The sequence below is a fragment of the Rhyacophila brunnea genome, unplaced genomic scaffold, assembly GCF_057557595.1.
Source record: "Rhyacophila brunnea isolate RB1 unplaced genomic scaffold, BYU_Rbru_1.0 scaffold_9, whole genome shotgun sequence".
NCBI lineage: Eukaryota > Metazoa > Arthropoda > Insecta > Trichoptera > Rhyacophilidae > Rhyacophila > Rhyacophila brunnea.
The window spans coordinates 22,428,345-22,448,212 of NW_028233361.1; the positions used below are offsets into that span (position 1 = coordinate 22,428,345).

At 31.3% G+C, this 19,868-nt stretch overlaps 1 protein-coding gene across 1 annotated transcript; it reads left to right on the forward strand.

Annotated features, from left to right (window-relative positions):
* Nucleotides 1-382: 382 nt before the first annotated feature.
* LOC147063389 (GTP-binding protein Di-Ras2) lies at nt 383-18,954 on the forward strand. The gene is made up of 5 exons (XM_085960083.1): nt 383-568; nt 7,297-7,464; nt 10,827-10,936; nt 11,679-11,836; nt 18,770-18,954. Exons 1-5 carry the CDS (start codon nt 383-385, stop codon nt 18,952-18,954), a joined length of 807 nt encoding a protein of 268 aa, XP_085816209.1.
* The last annotated feature ends 914 nt before the right edge of the window (nt 18,955-19,868 follow it).

A 19,868-nucleotide genomic window follows, 5' to 3' on the forward strand; every position in this document is an offset into this window, starting at 1 on the left:
TCTTAGTTTACTTTGACATTTAGTCGGTATTGCTTAGTGAACTTTCTGTTATACACCAAGTTGAAGTTTCACTGAATTACGCCAGTGTGCAACAAATTATTGTTGCATCGGGGTGAGGTTACGATGCTATAGAATTGATTCATAATAAATGTATATTACTTTGAATTGACGTATTCATAAAAGTTATTTTCTCTTTTGTTTCAGAAATCCAACTGCGTATCAAGTTTGCAAGTTTCAACAATGGAGAAACAGTTTAAAGCTTGCCAATTTTCTACAAAATATCTCGACAGTCCCAGAGTGATCCGATAATCATTTCGCCAGGGCATATAAAGTGTTTTATTTTATTTATTAATTTTCGTCGAAGATTGTTAATTGCATTTAAATGAATAATAACAATTCCAACATGGGCGACAACGAACGCATCCGATTGGTTGTCCTGGGAGGAGCCGGTGTCGGGAAGTCTTGCATCGTGAGACGCTTCCTGACCAACGCGTACTCCGACAAGTATCGCAGCACTGTAGAGGACCTCTACAGCCGTGAATATGATCTTGGACACATGATACTGAAAGTGAGTATATTTTTGGATTACATTAAAATTGTACGTATGCAGTTCGCCGTATCACAGTTCACCGTGAGCTGTTTTATAGGGGAAAAGGTGGCCATATAGCATTAACATCGCGCTGTTTTATACTAACAAGTTTTCAGCTTATAAATATTTGTTGTAGAACACGTATAAACATTAATTTTTTTTTTTTTAAATAAGTAAAAAAACCCTAATTACCTAACCTTAGTATACTGGTCCTGGTTGTTATATGGTTTTGTAATGAAAACTACAAAATTATGATTGTGTTTTAATTTAACAAAGACCATTGCTTTTTAGCATTCGTAGATCCCTACAACTTACTTTATATAAACATGCTCCACGTACAATGCGCTCTCAATGCTATACTAATAATATCTGTTTCCGATACAATAGTGATACGGTAAACTGCATATTCATACAATTTTCTGGCATTTTAGATATTATTTTGAACAGATTACTATAAATACCAATACAATTAATAATATTAACATTTTCGTATTTGTTTTTGAATTTCGAATTATGATGAAAGTGCTATTTCGAATAAAATGCAGTAATCTGTTCATAGCAAATGAAAATTTTTGATTGCTTTTTCGTTCAATTTTTTACCATTTATTTCAAAATGCAACAATCATAAATGTTTACAACACTTTGTCATATTGCATTCTAATTATGACCAATAAAGGGCAATAAATAACCGTTTGAGGTCTCATTGGGTCTTATTGGAAAGTCTACAAAACTTTTCGTGGACAAATTATTCTTTCAATAGCTGTCAATATGATACTTGCACTTACCACAATACTAGTAGGTATAGATAGATATGTCAAATTCGATATTTCATATAATCCACACAATATTATTAATAAGTATCATACATAATTTGGAATATTCAGAAATATACCCATTAAAATAAAAATACTTAGCACTATGCTTCTGTATTATCTAGTCTTCTTTAGTTACTAATAATTAAAAACTTCTATTGTGTAGAAGTATATTCGTAAATAATAAAGACACAGAACTATTTTTAATTGTTCATGTTTAATGGTGGAATCAAAACGTGAAGTGAAGAAGTGACTCAATTGTTTCATAATAAATGAAAATAATAAAAGTGAAAGCATGGCTCACTTGTTTTTAATGACATATAAAAATGCATTAAACTGCATTACCGCTCGAGCTTTCATTTATTATTTTCGCCAATTAATTGATGTCACTACAAGTGTACCTTTAATATTCATTAATATTATCAACCATCTTTTGTAATTTAAAATCATATTTTTCAGGAGAATAAGAAGAATCTAAGAATCTTTTTAACACTACAAAAGGCATTGGCTTAATAACAGTAGTGTTTTAGTCGTCCGCGACGGATTTATCACCGAAAAAATGGCAAAACATTGATACCAGTATTATGTCGAAAAAAATGTATTGGTACCGAATTATCAATAGATTAGTCAAAAATTATCAATACTTTAAACTTTAAAGTACCTACCAATACTTTTACGGCTCTGCTTATTCCACGTATATTAAATTTAATAATCGATTAGATAGGTATTTATCAATGTTTGAATCAAATTCAATACTACTGACTTCATAATAATATTATTATCTAATGTAGTTTTTTTGGTTCTATGTTCTTTACTTAAAAATAGAATCTATGGTTTTTTTTTCAAAAAAAAATGAGGACCTAACCTAACCTATAATTGTGTTACTAGAAGATTGGCAACACCAATTAGGTTGAGAGAAAAATGGATATCTTTAAGGGAGTGCCCTGAGAAGATTTATTAGTGGTGTTAAAGAAAATGGCATTTGGAGGGATGTTGTCCAATGAAGAGCTGTACACTTTTTATTGGGACGAAAAGATCACGTGACATATTAAAAATGCACGTTGAATGCCACGTGCATGGAATACGTGAGGAGTTAGCAGAAAGCAAATTGTGTACGCATCCTTTGTAGATAAAAAAAGACTTAGTCATCTAGACTATTGGATTACGCAACGAGATATTTAAGTTTTTTTTACCATATCCGATCCCAATAAGATCATTAATAGCCCTCCGGGGAGTAGAGGTTTGTATTAACATATTTTTGTTTTTACGAAAAATTGATCTTAGCCACTTGCTCAACATATTAGGTCCTTACTCTGGCTCAAACACGAATTGAAATACAATACGTATATTTGCCAGACCCAGGATTCGAACCTGGAACCCACAACGTTATAGACCGACGCTTTAGCCACGCTGCCATCGTGGACGAGAAGGGTCGGTGAAAATAACTGGAAAGCGTCGGTGCTAGATATTTCAGTACAAAAAAAGTTTTTTTTGAATGTGGTCAAGATCCGCCAAGAGTTTTAGTGCCATAAATAATGATAACGATAATGGTATTAGTATTGGATAAATTATGTAATGTTGACAGATTTATAAATACTGCTATTGGCAGATAAAATGTCAAAAATAGTTCACACTGTTAATTAATAAACAACCTTCCACTAAATTTACATATTATAATTTATTGTAGGTTGAGAAAATTAAGTTTAAAATTAGCCTGTGCGATAGTGAATACAAATTCGGACATACGACACTCAAAGTGGGGACATGACAATGTCGTATGCCGAGGCGTTAATTAATAACACTAAATGTACTGGTGCTCGCGGCTAATTTGCATTGTGACTCTTTGTTTACGTAATATTTTTGTGATGTTATGTTTATGGGAATAATTTTGCTTTACAGCGTATACCGCATACTAATAAATGGCGGACCATAAACTATAAAAGATTATTTTATTCTGTTAAAAATGTTGTGCAAAGTTGACTTTGGTTGACTTGTTGTGGTGATCATTAATCATTTTTTTAAGTAATATATGGCAACTACATTATAAAAAACATGGGAACCTAATTATCAATTATATAACTGGACACATTCACTTGTTTTTTATTATTAATATTTATGTTATCAAATTATATTATCTATTCGAAGTAAAAATATAACATCGTTTACTTAATAAAAAATTCCTTTACCACAAAAATATTTCCACATTATTTTCATTTTATTTGTTCATAATTCATAACACGTCCTTGATAATAATAATAATTATTATAGCATGATATACATTTCAAAGCCCACACAATTCTGTTTAATTTTAATAAAATATTTATTTTAGTAGTATTTTTCTGAGAATCATTTTATACGCAATATGAAAGAAATTTTAAATGTAACGAAATGTTACTAGTAATGGCTGAGTTTGTAGCCCACCGTAGAGTATAAGTTAGAGGTGGGATTCGGAAAGAAGCACTAACACTTACATAATGTAGACAGAGAATATTACATATTTATATTTGAACATACATAACTTTGAAAAACACTTCTGAGAAAATATATTAAACCAATAGAAAAAATCTTTTTTAAAAAAAGTAAGCCACCCCGGCAGGGATCGAACTCTTCATCTCTTGGGTTTACGCCCCGTCCGCGCATTTATCCTTTATGCTACAAGGCGACATACTGATTGCGACAAATTTTAACTATTGACCCTTTTTAATACCTGCTCATCAGCGCTCTTCGAAGTTAAGCTACTTTGGCAATCGATTTTTGTTTATTAAATCAAAATAGGTACCTACCTACTTCTTTGCAGGTATTAAAAAGGGCCAATAGTTAAAATTTAAGCCGGGGTGGCTTACTTTTTTCAAAAAAGATTTTTCTATTGGTTTTAATATATTTTCTCAGAAGTGTTTTTCAAAATTATGTATGTTCAATAATTAGAGTGGTACATTCTTAAATCTTGTGAATTATTCGTTGAATAAAATAAATAGTTAATTTAAAAAATATTTATATTTGACAAATAATAAATATTAGTTAAACACAATTAGAAAATATCTCCCTTAGACATCCCTATTAGAAAAAACCTTGAAGAAAATATGGTACCGGATAGGAATTAAACCATCAAATTCGGACCAATATACTTTACCAATTTACCCACCTACCTTATTACGATGAAATTAACTAATTACCACACAACTGAAGCAAAATTTCGCTAATATTTAATATTAGCAATTAATAGGTATATCATTTTTAATCCTGAATTTTCGGTTACACAACTTGACATTTTTCTTCGATAAAAATTGTATGCACAAAATCAGCACTGTATCGTGATACTCAAGCACGAGCACAGCTATAAATTGACTAAATCTGCATCTTTATCCCGCTAGACGGCAGCACTGCTGGATTCGCTGTAACAAATCGATAGTCATATGCAGTTTTAAATATTGCCGAAGTAAATAATTAAGTTGCTTGTTCAACCATACACTGATGATGAATTTAATATGTATCCAAGCTACGAGTACCAACTCATAAAATGAATATTTTTTTTGTTTTTAAAAATATAGTATATAAAATACACAAATCTACAAAATACATAAGTGCTCACGGGCACAAAGTTGGTTGTAAATCCCTGGGTTAGAGTGTCACGCTTACAAATTGATAGGTCAGAGATTCGCAATTTAGTATCGTTGTTTTTTAAATAGCCTAGTTTATTATTGGTGTTTTTGTTCGTGCAAATAAAGAAGTTTTATTTAATTCTGAAAACACATGTTCAATTCTTTATTATATATAATAATATATAAAGTACATATTTTTGAAAAGTTTCAAAAGTATTCTCGACGAATCGATATTTTAAAGGATAGAGCACTCATCCGGAAAGTGAGCGATGTGAGTGGCTCTCGTGGTGCAGTGCGTAAGGCGCTGGCCTTCCATCCGCAAGCTCCGGCTTCGATTCCCGGTGAGGACACGATATATTTATGTGATTTTCTCAAATCCTGTGGGTTTGTAATTGTTTCACTTCTATTACTAAATACACTACTGTGATTGGGCCTTTAAGCCTGTTGTAGTGTAAAAAATGTATATATATATATATATTTATTATTAGTATTAATATCATTATTAGTACACCCACGATGGCCGCGTGGCTTAAGCATCGGGCTATAGTGGCATGAGTGGCCAGGTTCGAATCCTGGGTCTGGAAAGTAAACATATTGTTTTTCAATCTCTGTATGAGTCAGAGTATGGACCTAATAGGTTGAGCAAGTGGCTGACATCCATTTCTCGTAAAAACAAAACCTGGTAATACACACCTCTACTCCGTGGAGACCCATATAATATGATTTTATTAGGATCGGACATAGTCGAAAAAAATAGTTCTAGTCCCACGCGGTTCAACTTATGTTTTTGAGGTTTTTCAAATTGATGTAGTGTCTATGATACAATATAATCTAACATTCCTTCATCTTACGTGTATTTAGTATTGAATACAAAAATAATAATATAATTATTTATGATAATTATTATTGGATGAATGTAAACTATGTTTTAATAATAATATATGACCACTCTAAATGTGTTTCATAACACACAGGTTTTATTATTGTCATTTTTATAAGCTCTGCAAAAAATTTAGCTTCTCTAAACACTCAGAATAGACCTTTTCAAGCTGTCTTTTAGATCTTAACTGGAAAACCTTTTCATTCTGTGTTAGCAACACCAACATAAATTTAGATGCAAAGCAAATTGACAATGTAAATACAGCAACCTTTAAATTTATTCGGCGGGGTAGTAAACACGAAAACCTTCCGTTTGTCTGTTCATTAAATATGAATGATTTGTAATTCCATTACAGGCGAACCCTTGCGACTTTTCCAGTTGCCGAAGCAATGTGGACATTAAAATCCTGCACATAATGTCGCAGGGAAGGTATTTATCTAATAATTGTGAGTTTAACTGTGTAACAGTATTTTTAATTTAACTAAGTAACCGCGACTTACTGCTGTCGTTTTAAACGTTGTAGGTATGTCATTATATTTGCCTCATGAGACGTTGTTGATATGAAGAACAGAACGTCTCTCGGAAAACTGCATAATTCACATAGTAAGAAGAGATCCAGCAGCCTCGAGAAAAGGGTGATCTCTTGTGGCGTAGAAGGGAAGAAGTTGCAAAGATGTTAGCTTTTCAGATGCAGCTACTGAATTAATAATGACAGAAGCAACCAAACTAGATGAGAAGAGGTTGTTAGCAACGACTATAATTTAAAACATACATAATCAGTAACTAAAAATATTTATTGATTGAAAAAACATTGATTATTTTTAATGGCACTACATCCTTCTGGAGTCTGGAGTACTTTTCTAATCCGTTCAGCCACCAACTTGCGATTAATGTGGGTATAATTTTTTTAAATCGACAAGATATTTCACCAACCGCTCAATATGTCAAAAAAGTGTTACATTAAGAACAATATAGCGAATCAAAAATTATAACACTGTGTAGACCTCCAAGTACTGTCACTATAAGTCCTTTGATAATGAGACGAGTGGGGCAACACTTGATTACTGCGTTCCAGCGGCCATTTTATTCACATAAGTCATTGAGATGATTACAATTTTTCTGGAAGGTTATTTTGTACTTTATACTTCATCCATTCATTTTATAAACAAATAAATATTTTTTTCGCTAATTATTGTTCTCAGAACCGCCACCGCTGACAGACGCAGTTGTTCCAGTTACATAAGTTTTTCAGATATAGTTTTCAAATATATTATAATTTGATTCTTGTGCTCTTTGAATGACTAAATATGAATTTATTTATTTAGACAAGGTTGCTACATTATATCAAGATTTCGTATACTTACTAATAGCGTTGAGTAAGTTTCCCCAAATAAATTGAGCCTTTGTTTGTTACAGGTTGACATTTTGGACACGGCGGGCGACATGCAATTCCCGGCTATGCGGCGTTTGAGCATTGCAACCGCGCACGCCTTCCTGCTGGTATATGCGACGACGTCGGCGCCGTCCTATGGCGCCGTCAAACAATGTTTCGAAGAAATACGAGAGCAGAGACCCGACTACCAAGTGAGTGACATGGCACTACATTTATCGGGTTTCCATCCCACAAAGAGCCAATGAATATTCCTTTATTTAGGTAGATATTATAATATGTAGGCATATTATAATATTGTATTGTTATAAATTAATCTGGCGTTTTTTGGTAGATCTCAAAGATGTTATGAAAAAAATATTTTTCTATATGGAGACTAAAAATGTGAAAATGGATCAAAAAAATAAATGTTACCTTTGGTCTCGAGATACTATTTCTTTTTTTTCATATAAAATGGCGCTTGTGCTTAGAAACCACAAGAAGATTCAACATTTTTTGCAGATATCCATTATAATAATTTTGAAAGAAATTAGTTTTGCTAATTCTAAGATCTTTTATATATTTATACAGACAGCTATTTCGGGTTATTTGGATTTTGCATCAAACACAACAGCGTTATATACCTTTTGATTAACAACATTATACTGACTGGTACATTAACATATTTGATTTGCTTAGAATCGAGTGAAGATCGTATCAAATTCTACGAGGAATCGTTATTAGCCAATCCCCATTCATGCTTTTAGACATATGTTCTAGCAATACACGAATATAAAATGGAAATAAACTTTAATATAACTTTATCATTATTATGAAACAATTAGAATTTGACGAAATTCTGCTAGTGATAGTTGTACCTAGTAGTTAACCCAGCATAGTTAATCAATGTATCTTTTTTGAGATGTAAAGATCACTGACAATGATTTTAATATTATAACCTGTAATATATATTGTTTTCAAGAAATAATGCATAAATCTGTTACCATCATACAGAAATTACTGTTGTCTTGCATTGATCGATTAATCATATTTTACTTGAAAGTTTTGTTTTAAAAATGTTTATATTACATACAGAATATTTTCATCTCATACCTGTCAGATTCGATTCACAGCCTATTTTATAACATAACATGTTTACGTATATTTGTGTAATATATTATCTATTATATCAGCGATAGCAAATATTCTTGTGCTTATATTTTTAGGTTAACCAACAGCAAAAAATTTTAATTAGGAGAAGTAGTGTATTTATTTGTATTGTTATATTATTATTGTAATATTACTATTATGTATTTTTCATTGACGCACCCCCATAATATTAAACATGTTACATACGTTGAAAATTAAACATCCATAATTTTAAAACTCCTCCAAACCCTCTCGGGAAGATCTTCACCAAAAATACGACTCCAGGCAGGATTCAAACCCGCATCCATTAGATTTCGGTCGATCTGCTTTTATTTTGTTGTATGTGAATGTGTTCTCAAATTATGTATGTTCAATAAAAATGTTATTTTCTCAAAACTTGTGAATTACTCAATAAATAAAAAATAGCTTATTAAAGAAAAAGATTTCTTTCAATTTAAATGTGATTCTTGTTATTATACATAAGCATGACGTATCTCCACTTAAAAATACAACAAATTATATAAGTATACTGGAAAAGTTCGAAAAAAAAAGGACAGACTGCCCACTGATACCTACTATTTAACGTAATAAATGTCTAAATTCCCTATCAAAAATCATGTAATTGACAGAATTATGAATAAAAACATGATATCTAACTAAACGATCGAAAAATGAGAGACCAGCAGGTATCTGGTAAAAATTACCGCAATATTACTCGTAGTGCCCTGCGTGAATGGATGACAGTACTAACAGTAGTGCTAATCCTCAAAACTGTCAAACCAAAATACGCAACCTTTCGCGGCAAAGCGCGCTTCCCGGCCAGCCTAGTTTAAATAATAATTTGTAATTCATTTGTAAAACAGTGTTTCATCCCTAATAATGACCCGTGACATATTTACAATTATTATATGAACGTCCATCTGTCTTTTTTGTTACTTCCATCAACACTGCCTTATATCTCGTGTGAAAAAAAATATACCTAATATTTAATTTCCCGGAATCCGTGATTTTATTCAAGGTAAAACAAACTCCCCAACAATAATTCCTCCATATCACCACTTAAAACTGAGAAAATTGACTACTACCAAAAAACTATGTTTAGTTTTTTTTTTAATGTTTTCTTTTAAAATAGTTTAGCAAACGGTAAATCCTTCCAAAATCTTTAAATAAAAATGGATTTCATTAATTTACGTACACTTCTTTTATTTTCAAATGATTCTCCGTGTCTGGCAACATTGGTAGTAACATTGAACAAAGTAATAATTTATATTTTATGTGAATGACTTTAAACATATTTTATTAGTCGATTGCCAATCTATGTATATAATAAAATTGATTTATTTTCCTCATGTCAGAGATTCTCCACCACTATACTCTACTGTTTATTATTTAATATAATACATATTACATATATATTTAGTATACTGTGTCACATATTCCAGAATATATTCAAGATAAGCAACGAAATGTCTTTGTGTCCACTACCCGATATGTACCTTTATTACGCCTAAAGGAACTATCACACAATGAGGATATTACAAAGTACACTGCTACGATAAGCAACTTTTGTATGGCGTAGCAGTGCTTCGAGTCTCTACGGCACGTAGCTTCGTAGATTGTCACTTGATAGTATTATGATCGTTTTGTGATTTTAACCTCACATTTCACTCTAAAATTACATTTTAAGTAATATTTGAATAACTATAAATATATCAATTAAGATATTTTCATCAATTTTTGAATAAATTGAAATCTGTGGTTCTCAAACATTATTATAATACGCCCACTTAAATCTGAATAAATAATATGATGGCATCCCAAAAATAAATAGTTTTTATTACAAGCAGCATCATAAACATTTAAAAAAAAATATTATGAATTTTTAACTAATAGAACACTTTTTATTTAAATATTATGTAAAAGCTTTATCCAATAGCGTTAGCACAATTTTTAAGATATTATTAACGATATATTTATTTTAATTTTAATGATTTTAGAGAGAAAATGATAACATCTTAAAAACGTACACGTCTGACATATAATTTGGTAATTTGAGGATAGAATTTCGTGGTTTCCGTTTTTATCTAAATACATCACAAAATTCATGGTTATTATGTTATTTAATTGTACAAATTTAAATCTAATACGTTGGGAATATTATTAGTTCAAATATGTTGCGGCTTTAAAACCACAATGATCAATAATTAATAATAACCTAGTGGCAAATTGAAAATATTCTTGATAACAAAAAACGCTTGTGTATCGTACACAAATCGGCCATGTCTTGTATTATAGATAGATTTATTTATAGATTACACCCCTTACAAATTCGCCAATGCTTGTACAAGCGATTTGCACGATTTAAGGTCACCCTTGTTTGATATCCGCTTTAGCATGAATTATTAATTTTATTTTGTTGTTTGCACAGGAAATACCCATTGTAATTGCCGGAAACAAGCACGACTTGGCGTCCACCCATAGAGAAGTTCAGATAGAAGATGTATCCGAATGGGTGTTTTGTGAGCTTCCTAAATTAAGGTAAGCATGGACAATTTTTTATGTATTCTTCTTCATGTTTTTTTCTCTTATATCCTACTTTTCAGCAAAAAATTTAAATCTATTTATCAAAAATGGCCTTGTCCAGCTTACGTAGTATTATTAAAAATGTTTTCTCGGTGCCTATAATAATACACTACATAATTATAACAATAATGGTAAATATACCTACTAAAATATTTGTAAGTATTATGTTTTAATTAATAATAAAACTTTCCAGTCATAGTCACATTTACAGATTATTCTTTCAATATAAATATTCTAGGTAGGTAATATTTTTTATTTCAAAAAATATAATAATGATTCTGAAACATCAAACATATCGAATACAATTCAAAAATTGGTTTTTCTATCCACAAAAATCCATATTATAATTATATTATATTATATTATAAAAAGAGCTAAAATATAATATATTATTAAAAAATATACTGTATAACATAACCAGACATTATAGAACAATAAAGATTAAAAAAGCGTTAAGTCGATACAGCCTTTCAGCTCATTTATCAAAATATATAATTGTTTAAGTAGTTAGCTTATTTGTACTTATTTATTACTGTAACTGTACATTTGTTATATATCTTGAATAAACGGACTGTTTATAAAACTTTTGTATTGAAACCTGTCGTATTTATTTCGCTAATTTATCATTTATTTTCAAAACATAAGAAAGAGAAATATTTCGTATTATTCTGTAAATGTAAACTGTTTTAATTCACAGGGCAAAAGTTTTGGAGTGCTCTGCGAAAAGCGATTACAACGTGAAGGATATCTTTCGCACTTTCTTAACATTGTCAAAAATTATGCCAAAACCTGGAGATGACAGCACTACAGGACTGAAAAGACGTTCTAGTGCTTATGTTAGTGCAACAAGTAAAGGTATTTTTTTTACTTTATATTAATTATTTTTACTGTTAGGCTAAGCGCGCATGAACGATCGCAAAACCGACAACACAAACATGGACCTACAAACCAACCCGTCCCGCACCATTACTCCACATAATTACCACTATAGAAGCGCGACCGGTATCTACATATTATACTCTACGGTGACCGTCAATTTTAACATAGGTTGCGGCTGGAGATTGGTAAAATTCTGATTTCAGAATGGCCCCAACTAACGCCCGAGGAAAAGTCTCTTTATAGATTTATATTAATCTAAATGTATATTTTAAGAATAAAATCGCTATCGTTGGTAAGTATAGCTACCATAAAACAGAGCCTATGTTGTAGCATATTGACGAAATAATTAATCGTTCATGCGCGTTGAAGTTAATCGGCCGATATTTAAAAACGGCCATCCGACTCAACATTGACTGGACTGTGTACGATTTTGTGATTAATAATAATTAATGGTTCATGTGCGCTTAGCCTTAATTCTTGATGGAACTACGTATTGTTGAAAGTAATAAACAACTTTTTTTAAATTTTAGTTATGAATTCCAATTGATTTAAATTTTGTACTAAATCATTTGAGTCATTCTTGCGACATGAGTTTCACCCTTCTAGTTATAAATTTATTCTTACTTACTCCACAAAATACCCAATACTCAATTTTCTCCCTAATGGATATTATCAATTTTACAAATGAACCTATTCTAAACCGGTTTGGACTCTATATTCATATTTTGTGGAATAAGTACAAATAAACGTATAAGTAACTAAACATTTTTAAAAGTTCTATGTTATTACTATTTTTTTACTTTTTAATGATAATATAATATTTTTAATTATAATGACGATATTATAAAATATTTATTTCACTCATACAAATATATTATAAAATATTTTAAAGAACTCACGGTGGATATCTCATCAATGACGGTTAAGTCGATTTAATATTAGTCATGTTTAATTAGGTAGTAATATTATACAGATCTCAATTTTATGACCAGACAATTAACTATGTCACCCGACACACTTCTGACCATATCAACCCATACGGTTAACTGGTCTTCCGGAATTACATTAGTGAGCATGACACAAAGGCAACAGAATTGCGTTATCAGGCATTATCATTCAGAAGAGTGGTTAGGAGATGGAAGAGCAATAAACCAAAGACAAGACACACTCCGTGAAACTGTAGTATAAAAATCGAGTAGTATCCAATAAATAAATTTTAAATTAAGTAGTAGATTTGTGTAGTAGGACTCCTATTTTTAATCTTGTGGATAAATATTTTAGTAATATGATTTTTATTAAATAGGTACTAAAATAAATAATATAAACGCTTACTTGTGGCTTGAATAATAAAACATTATAAATAATAAAAATAAAAATTGGTGAATCTTTTTACAGAAGAATTATTAATATATTGATTTGTCATCAATACAAAGAAGCATTGTTTTTTAAGTTTTATTCTATTCCAATATATCTAAGTCTACCCTAAAAAGTTTTCATTCTACATTGATTCCTGTTAAAATATATTTCGAGTGTGTTAAAGCTTTGCGAACAATCTAGCAGAGGTGAAAATATAGCAAAGAAGTCCTCAGGGAAAATTCTTCGGGTCGGAATAAAAGTTATACATCTTTCGGTTTCCCAAATTTTCCGAAAATGCTATTACATATTCTCTTATGGTATGTGATCAAAATAAAAATGGCATACTTACTAAATTCCTTCGCAAATATGTGAAGATATTCTCAAAGTCGATACATACTATTTACATACCTAGTTATTTTATTAAATATCCGAAGTATTACGACTTGTTATGATTAAATTCAATAATATATTGAGATAATAACTCTTCTTCTTCCTGGCGCTACAGTTATGTGTGAGTCTAGTCCTCTACTGGTGTATGTCTCCAGTTTTAGATCTCTAATGTTTTCAAATCTCTTCAACTATGTCATCATTTGCCTTCTGGTATCCCAAATGTCTGTTTCTTTGTCATGCGTGACACGTCCATCCCATATACATGGTCTAGTTTTCTAATATGGCCCAATTTGATGGAGTGTACATACTTTAAATTAGGCTGTGACTTTTGATGCATTGTATTTACTTTAGTACGTCCCACTCAGGAAACTCAGAAATAATGGGAACTGAAATACATAACGGGTAAGGCGATTGCAGGTAACCGACTCTCGAGTAAGGAAGAATCCGGGCTAAACTTACACACGTGTCAATAATACGTTTTACGTCGAATACTGAAAACTGCTCTCGGTTTATGCATTTACGCTCATTTAATGTTGGTGTATTACACACACCATTGCACGTGCATAATGCGTGCTTCATTTTCGTAGGACACTCACACATTCAAAATCCTGCTTCACCATGCGGCGTGTTGAATATGGCCTATCGGTATTCTATTTATTATCTGTTCTGTGGTCCCACTAGTAACAACATCGAGCCTGGTTGTGAATGCCGTGCTCTACAGTACGTAATTTTCATACTTTTATTTCAACTGTTACTTAAATATACCCTAGTTGAGAAGATAACTTTTAGCGATAAACCCGAAAATGTATTAAAACCTAAATAACTATCCCTTGTGGAAAACATGTCACAATACCTGTTGACCATCTCAACAGATATAATATGAAAACACGTACAGTAAGTGTGATGGACACCATTCGATTCGCCACATAAGCATGTATGGGATTCTATTGGGCAGCACTAAAACCATAGTGACTGGAAAATCCTGCTATCATAATATTGCATAATAATTTCTTAGTTACGCATGATAACGTTAAGGATCATAATATGGATACGTGAGCCTGATTTGCGAGCCTAGTAAAATTGCAAGCATAACCGAGTCTCGTGCTTCTTACTTGAAGGAATTATTTGTTGGTTGTATTAAAAAAATGCTTGTATCTCCATCTCAGCCTTATAACGTTACGTTATACACATTTTTCTTTCAATAATTTATATTATATGTGCTATATTATATATAAACTGTTTTTGGTAACATGGGGGCTTACACGGTAATGTATTTAAAGTTATTTCCGCCTTTCAACTTTTAACCCCTTTACAGAAATAATAATTGCTGTTTTTAGTTTGTATTCATGGCAACACGTCTTTAGTAGGCACACCTACCTTCCAACTTTCAACAGCAATAAATTTTATGTCGCCTACAAGTTAAGAGATCTCTATCTAAATCTTACAAAGTACAATACAACTTGGCTGTATTGTCAAACAGACCTTTAAACCACTGAAAACAGCTTAGTTAGTTAGTTGGGCTCTGCGGTAAGGAGAAATACTGAGCCAAGTTGGTGAAGAAAATACATTTTGTTTTGCTAAAATAAAACAACACTGGAATAAGCTAACATTGCATAGGTCGGCAGTATTACGAATAAGTAGGTATATTAATAAATACAGCGACTATTATTTAATATTTTACCACGTTTCTATTATTCTCGTATTCTTGTTTGTCCAGTACAAATCTTTTCTTGTTTGTCCAATACAAATCTTTTCCTGTTTGTCCAATACAAATCTTGCAATCGATTTTTAACTAACTTCCCGACTAGCTAGACATTTTAAACTTTTAGAATATATCAGAACACGATGACAATGCATTCTTTTAATACTTTTAGCCATCTTTAAGCAGAATTGAATTCATTTTCAGTTAATTCTGTTTTGTATGGAAAGTTATTTCGGAAAAAATCAGTAACAAGTAAAACACTTTTATTGATTGCTAAGGGGATCCTAGCAACTAAATTATTAATATATATGTGCGTTTCTATGGATACATAGACATAGGCGACAATATGAAATGTCAAAATTACATTTTGTAGTTTTTGTAGTTTACAATACACTAAGCCTACTATGCTCAATATGCCAAGCCTCACCTCCACGCGGTTGACCGGCACTCCAAAAAAAATTTGGAAACCAAGTAGGCTCTGGTATTAATGTTTGTAAAAATCTCATATATGTTATTCAATTAATAAATGTTTGAAAATCATTTTCTTTCAAGTTGATGGGATAATTCATCAAAATTAAAAAAAAAAAAAAAAGTATTTATTAATACATAGAATTGTCAAGTTTATCTATGATTCAACATAAAATTTCAAAACGTGGTATATAAAAAGTTCTTTTTATCTTTTAATTATTATAAACTTATAACACACACTACCAAATGAATGTTAATATTTTTAAAATTCGATATTATCTTTATGGGTTGCAATTAAATTTTATTTTTAATTTTTTAATCAATTTTATATTTTAATTTTGTAATTAAATTAAACACATAATATTTTGATTTATTACAAATAATCAACCATTTTTTTAAATATTATTAAATCGGAACACAAGTATTAATTAGATACTAAATTAGTATAGTAATTTTAACATATTATATTGATTTCAGAATTTCCCACAAACATTATCTTGTATGTTTCAGTTTATATGCATTTTGAGTCACCGTTATCGTCAAATAGGTTTTAGAAGTGTCTCAATCTCTGTCTTATGCGATGTGAATTAATAATAATAAATCAATAATTTTTAATAAAAACTAGATAGATTTCGACTTCGTACGAAGAAGAACAAAGTAGTTTTGGCCCGAAACTTTTGAACATGATCTGCAATAATAGACGACCGTGTTGGGTCAATGTTGGACTCGTGCGGATATAAATATATACATAGATTCTATATATTTTTTAAATCGAATTGAAAATTTATTTTCCCTAATAAATATTATAATTTATTAGGTATATGTCTGTACAATAGAGTGTACATACATAATATGTGTTAAAGCACAAAGCGCAAAGTATTATGAATTGTATTGCGGTATTGTGGCATTGTGAAGTGTATTAATTGCAAATTAAAATAGGCACAATACATTAACCATAAACTAACTAACTAAAGCATGTGTTTTTCGTTAGGTGCATTACTTTATATAATAGTTTTATTGTAAAATTATTAATTAAAGTTCAAATACTATTTTTTAAATATTTAAAATTCTACCTACTTGACATGAATGAAAACAAAATCAAAATTATTTTCAATGCACAATTGCAAGTTTGAACGCGGTGACCTTGTATCTTTATTTCTTACAATATAGTCCACGGATAATATACTATTTAATTATATGTTTCTTCAAATCTCGTTTTTACATAGCATAAAATCATTAAGTAGGTACAGTATTCTAACCTCCATTGTTGCTGCCAGACCCTTGTAGTTTAAGAGGATCAAGTATTACATATCTGTAAATCCTTGAAGCATTTTATCTAAAAAGGACATTTCTAAATATTTATTCCATATAAATATACTCGAATGTCCAACAGTCCTGAAGCACGAGATACTGTCGAATTACCAAAAAATCCGTAGACAATATCTCTCAGTTTAGATTCACAGGATTCACGTAATGTGCGCGCGCTCTGGGAGTCGATCAACCCCTGGGGATTCCCGACATTTTATCGCTTCCGGTTGCGTCATGAGGGGGAAATCTATTAGGCGGAATGTGACATAATGGAGAAGAGTGATATGGGTATAGATACCGGAAAACTATTAGTCAGTAATTATCGTTTGTATTAGTGGACCGTGGCCGGTATCGTATTATAAAGCAAATATCACACAAGAGGTCACTTATTGTGTGTCACTCATAATAGTCATTATATTGATAGCGCATAGCGATAGTAAGACGTACTTTAGTTAGCTGATTTATATACATTTTCTTTCGGTGTCTTCGATCTTTGAGATACGTTTAAGGTAAGCTACAATTTCTGCATCAACATGGGACATGAAGACTTTTGCCGAGAGCGGGTTATCTTAGGTTAGATTCGTTTACGGGGAATAGAAGTTAGCAATTCACTCAACTGAATAGGTCTATGCTCTGGATTCAAACACATATTGAAAAATGAGTTTAATCAACATATTATAAGGTGAACTACTTCTGTGCGGACAAAAATATATTATTATATCGCGAGCATTCTGGAAATATATCCTATTAACAAAACAACTAACTTGAAATGATAACCAAAAAACTGAATTGCATTAATACCCCGTTTACGCGTGCATGGATTTACTGCTGACAGTACGTATTATAGCGGCCATAATAAGGAAATTCACGTGTAAACATGTATTATCATGTAGAATTAAAAAAGTTCGGAAGCTTCTGAATTTTCACGCTTACAGTTGTATGTGTTCAATATCTACGCCTGCGCAGTATAACGATAGTGGCGAACCTGCCGGGGAAAAAACGAACTACATTGCGCAGAGACCCATTTTGAGGTTAACCGATTTTTCCGGCTATCAAATAGTACCATACAATGACAACATCGCGTCTCGATTACTCTTGAAGAATGAGATTGGGGAGACAGACAGCACCTTTACGTGTAAACAGTTATTGTCACGATAGTTTAAAATACTCACTATTTATGCAAGTAAATCCATGCGCATGTACAGGCTCTATAAGTTTATAATATAATGATTGTAGATTCAAATTTATTTTTCAATAAATCTTACTTAACTATTGGAAATAAAGATACGAAAAATGATACAGATAGACATTTTTCTGTTAAAAGTTCTGAGAGTTTTGATAAGACAAATTTGTTTTCCGTAATGGTGCATGCATTCAAAATTAGAGCTCATATGACCAATAATTGCAATAGTTGTAATATGGCATCACAAAAATATTAATTTCTAAAAAAATATTAGATATAACATACTGCAATAATACCCGCGATATTATCTTCATTACTATGGAAAATATTATATCTTCCTAATATTCAAATTGCATGGATTATAATTATAGAATGCAAAAAGGCAAACTACTTCTAAATATAATAATACAATACGATACGGTAGAGTTTAATGTTTATATTATATCATCTCTTTATGCACTGAGTATTAGTGATTTTTATTGTAATCATTATTAAATTCCAGGTAAAAACAGAGCCCCTAGTCCCGCAGAAGGAAGACCGAGCCTTCTGGCAGCTGGAGGTACATCAGAGGCTGCAGACCCCAAGGCAAAACCTCGCTCCAGATCTCTCATCCGCAGATCTTCGAGGAAGACCAAGCAGCAGATGAGAGATGCGCAATCAAATCCAGAAGATTGCAACATACAATGAATAGCTCAACGGAAGTGTATTCTGGTACTACAACAGAAAGTGTGGCTCAAGGTTTGGTATCAATCAAATTGGAAAAGCGTGAGTATTAATAGAGGTACCCGCAAAAATCACATTAGAAAACTTCTAATCACCGCAGAGGTATTGTATTATTATAATATATGAATGGCTTTTTATACATCTATTATGTGTGTTTTATTTAATAAGTAAAAGTGAACTGGAAGACTGGTTAACAATTTTGATTGAAAGGAATATGATAATTACTGTCCTCAATATTAAGGACTTGTGTTTTTTAAATGAACTTGTACAATTTAAAAAAATATATGTAATGTACAAACGATCTCGTACGAAGCTTATATTATGTGGTCAATATTTTTTGTGTTAATTGCAAAGTAATTATGAAAAACTGTCAATAGATAGATGATATTTTCTGTACAGCAGGCATGGCCAACTATAAGTAGGCTGTTATATTCTACTCTCTAGTAGATACACACTTCCTCAATGGCATTACTCAACATGAACAAACACACTTATTCCATTATTTGACTGAGGACAATGCGTCGATACAAATTAAACGCTTCTTGTCTTTCACGATTATAAAGAAATACGCAACTTCGCATTCATCGTGATGATGATAAATTTTGATCTTTTTGGACACCCATTGTACTAATCGTCAAATTATTCTCTTAATATATAAAGAGTCGACTACGCGATGGTAGGGGAACTACGCCTCATTTTAAAGCACGGGGTTTCACATATTCTCTTTCTCTCACTCCTGCCGCTGTCCATGAGTGATGCAATACCATTCTCATGGTCCTTTTTGAAAACAACTTTACCGTAAATTGGCTAAGGAAGTAATTAATACATTCACTGCTGACCAGTTAATTACTTTTTAATTACCACATTTAAATATCATG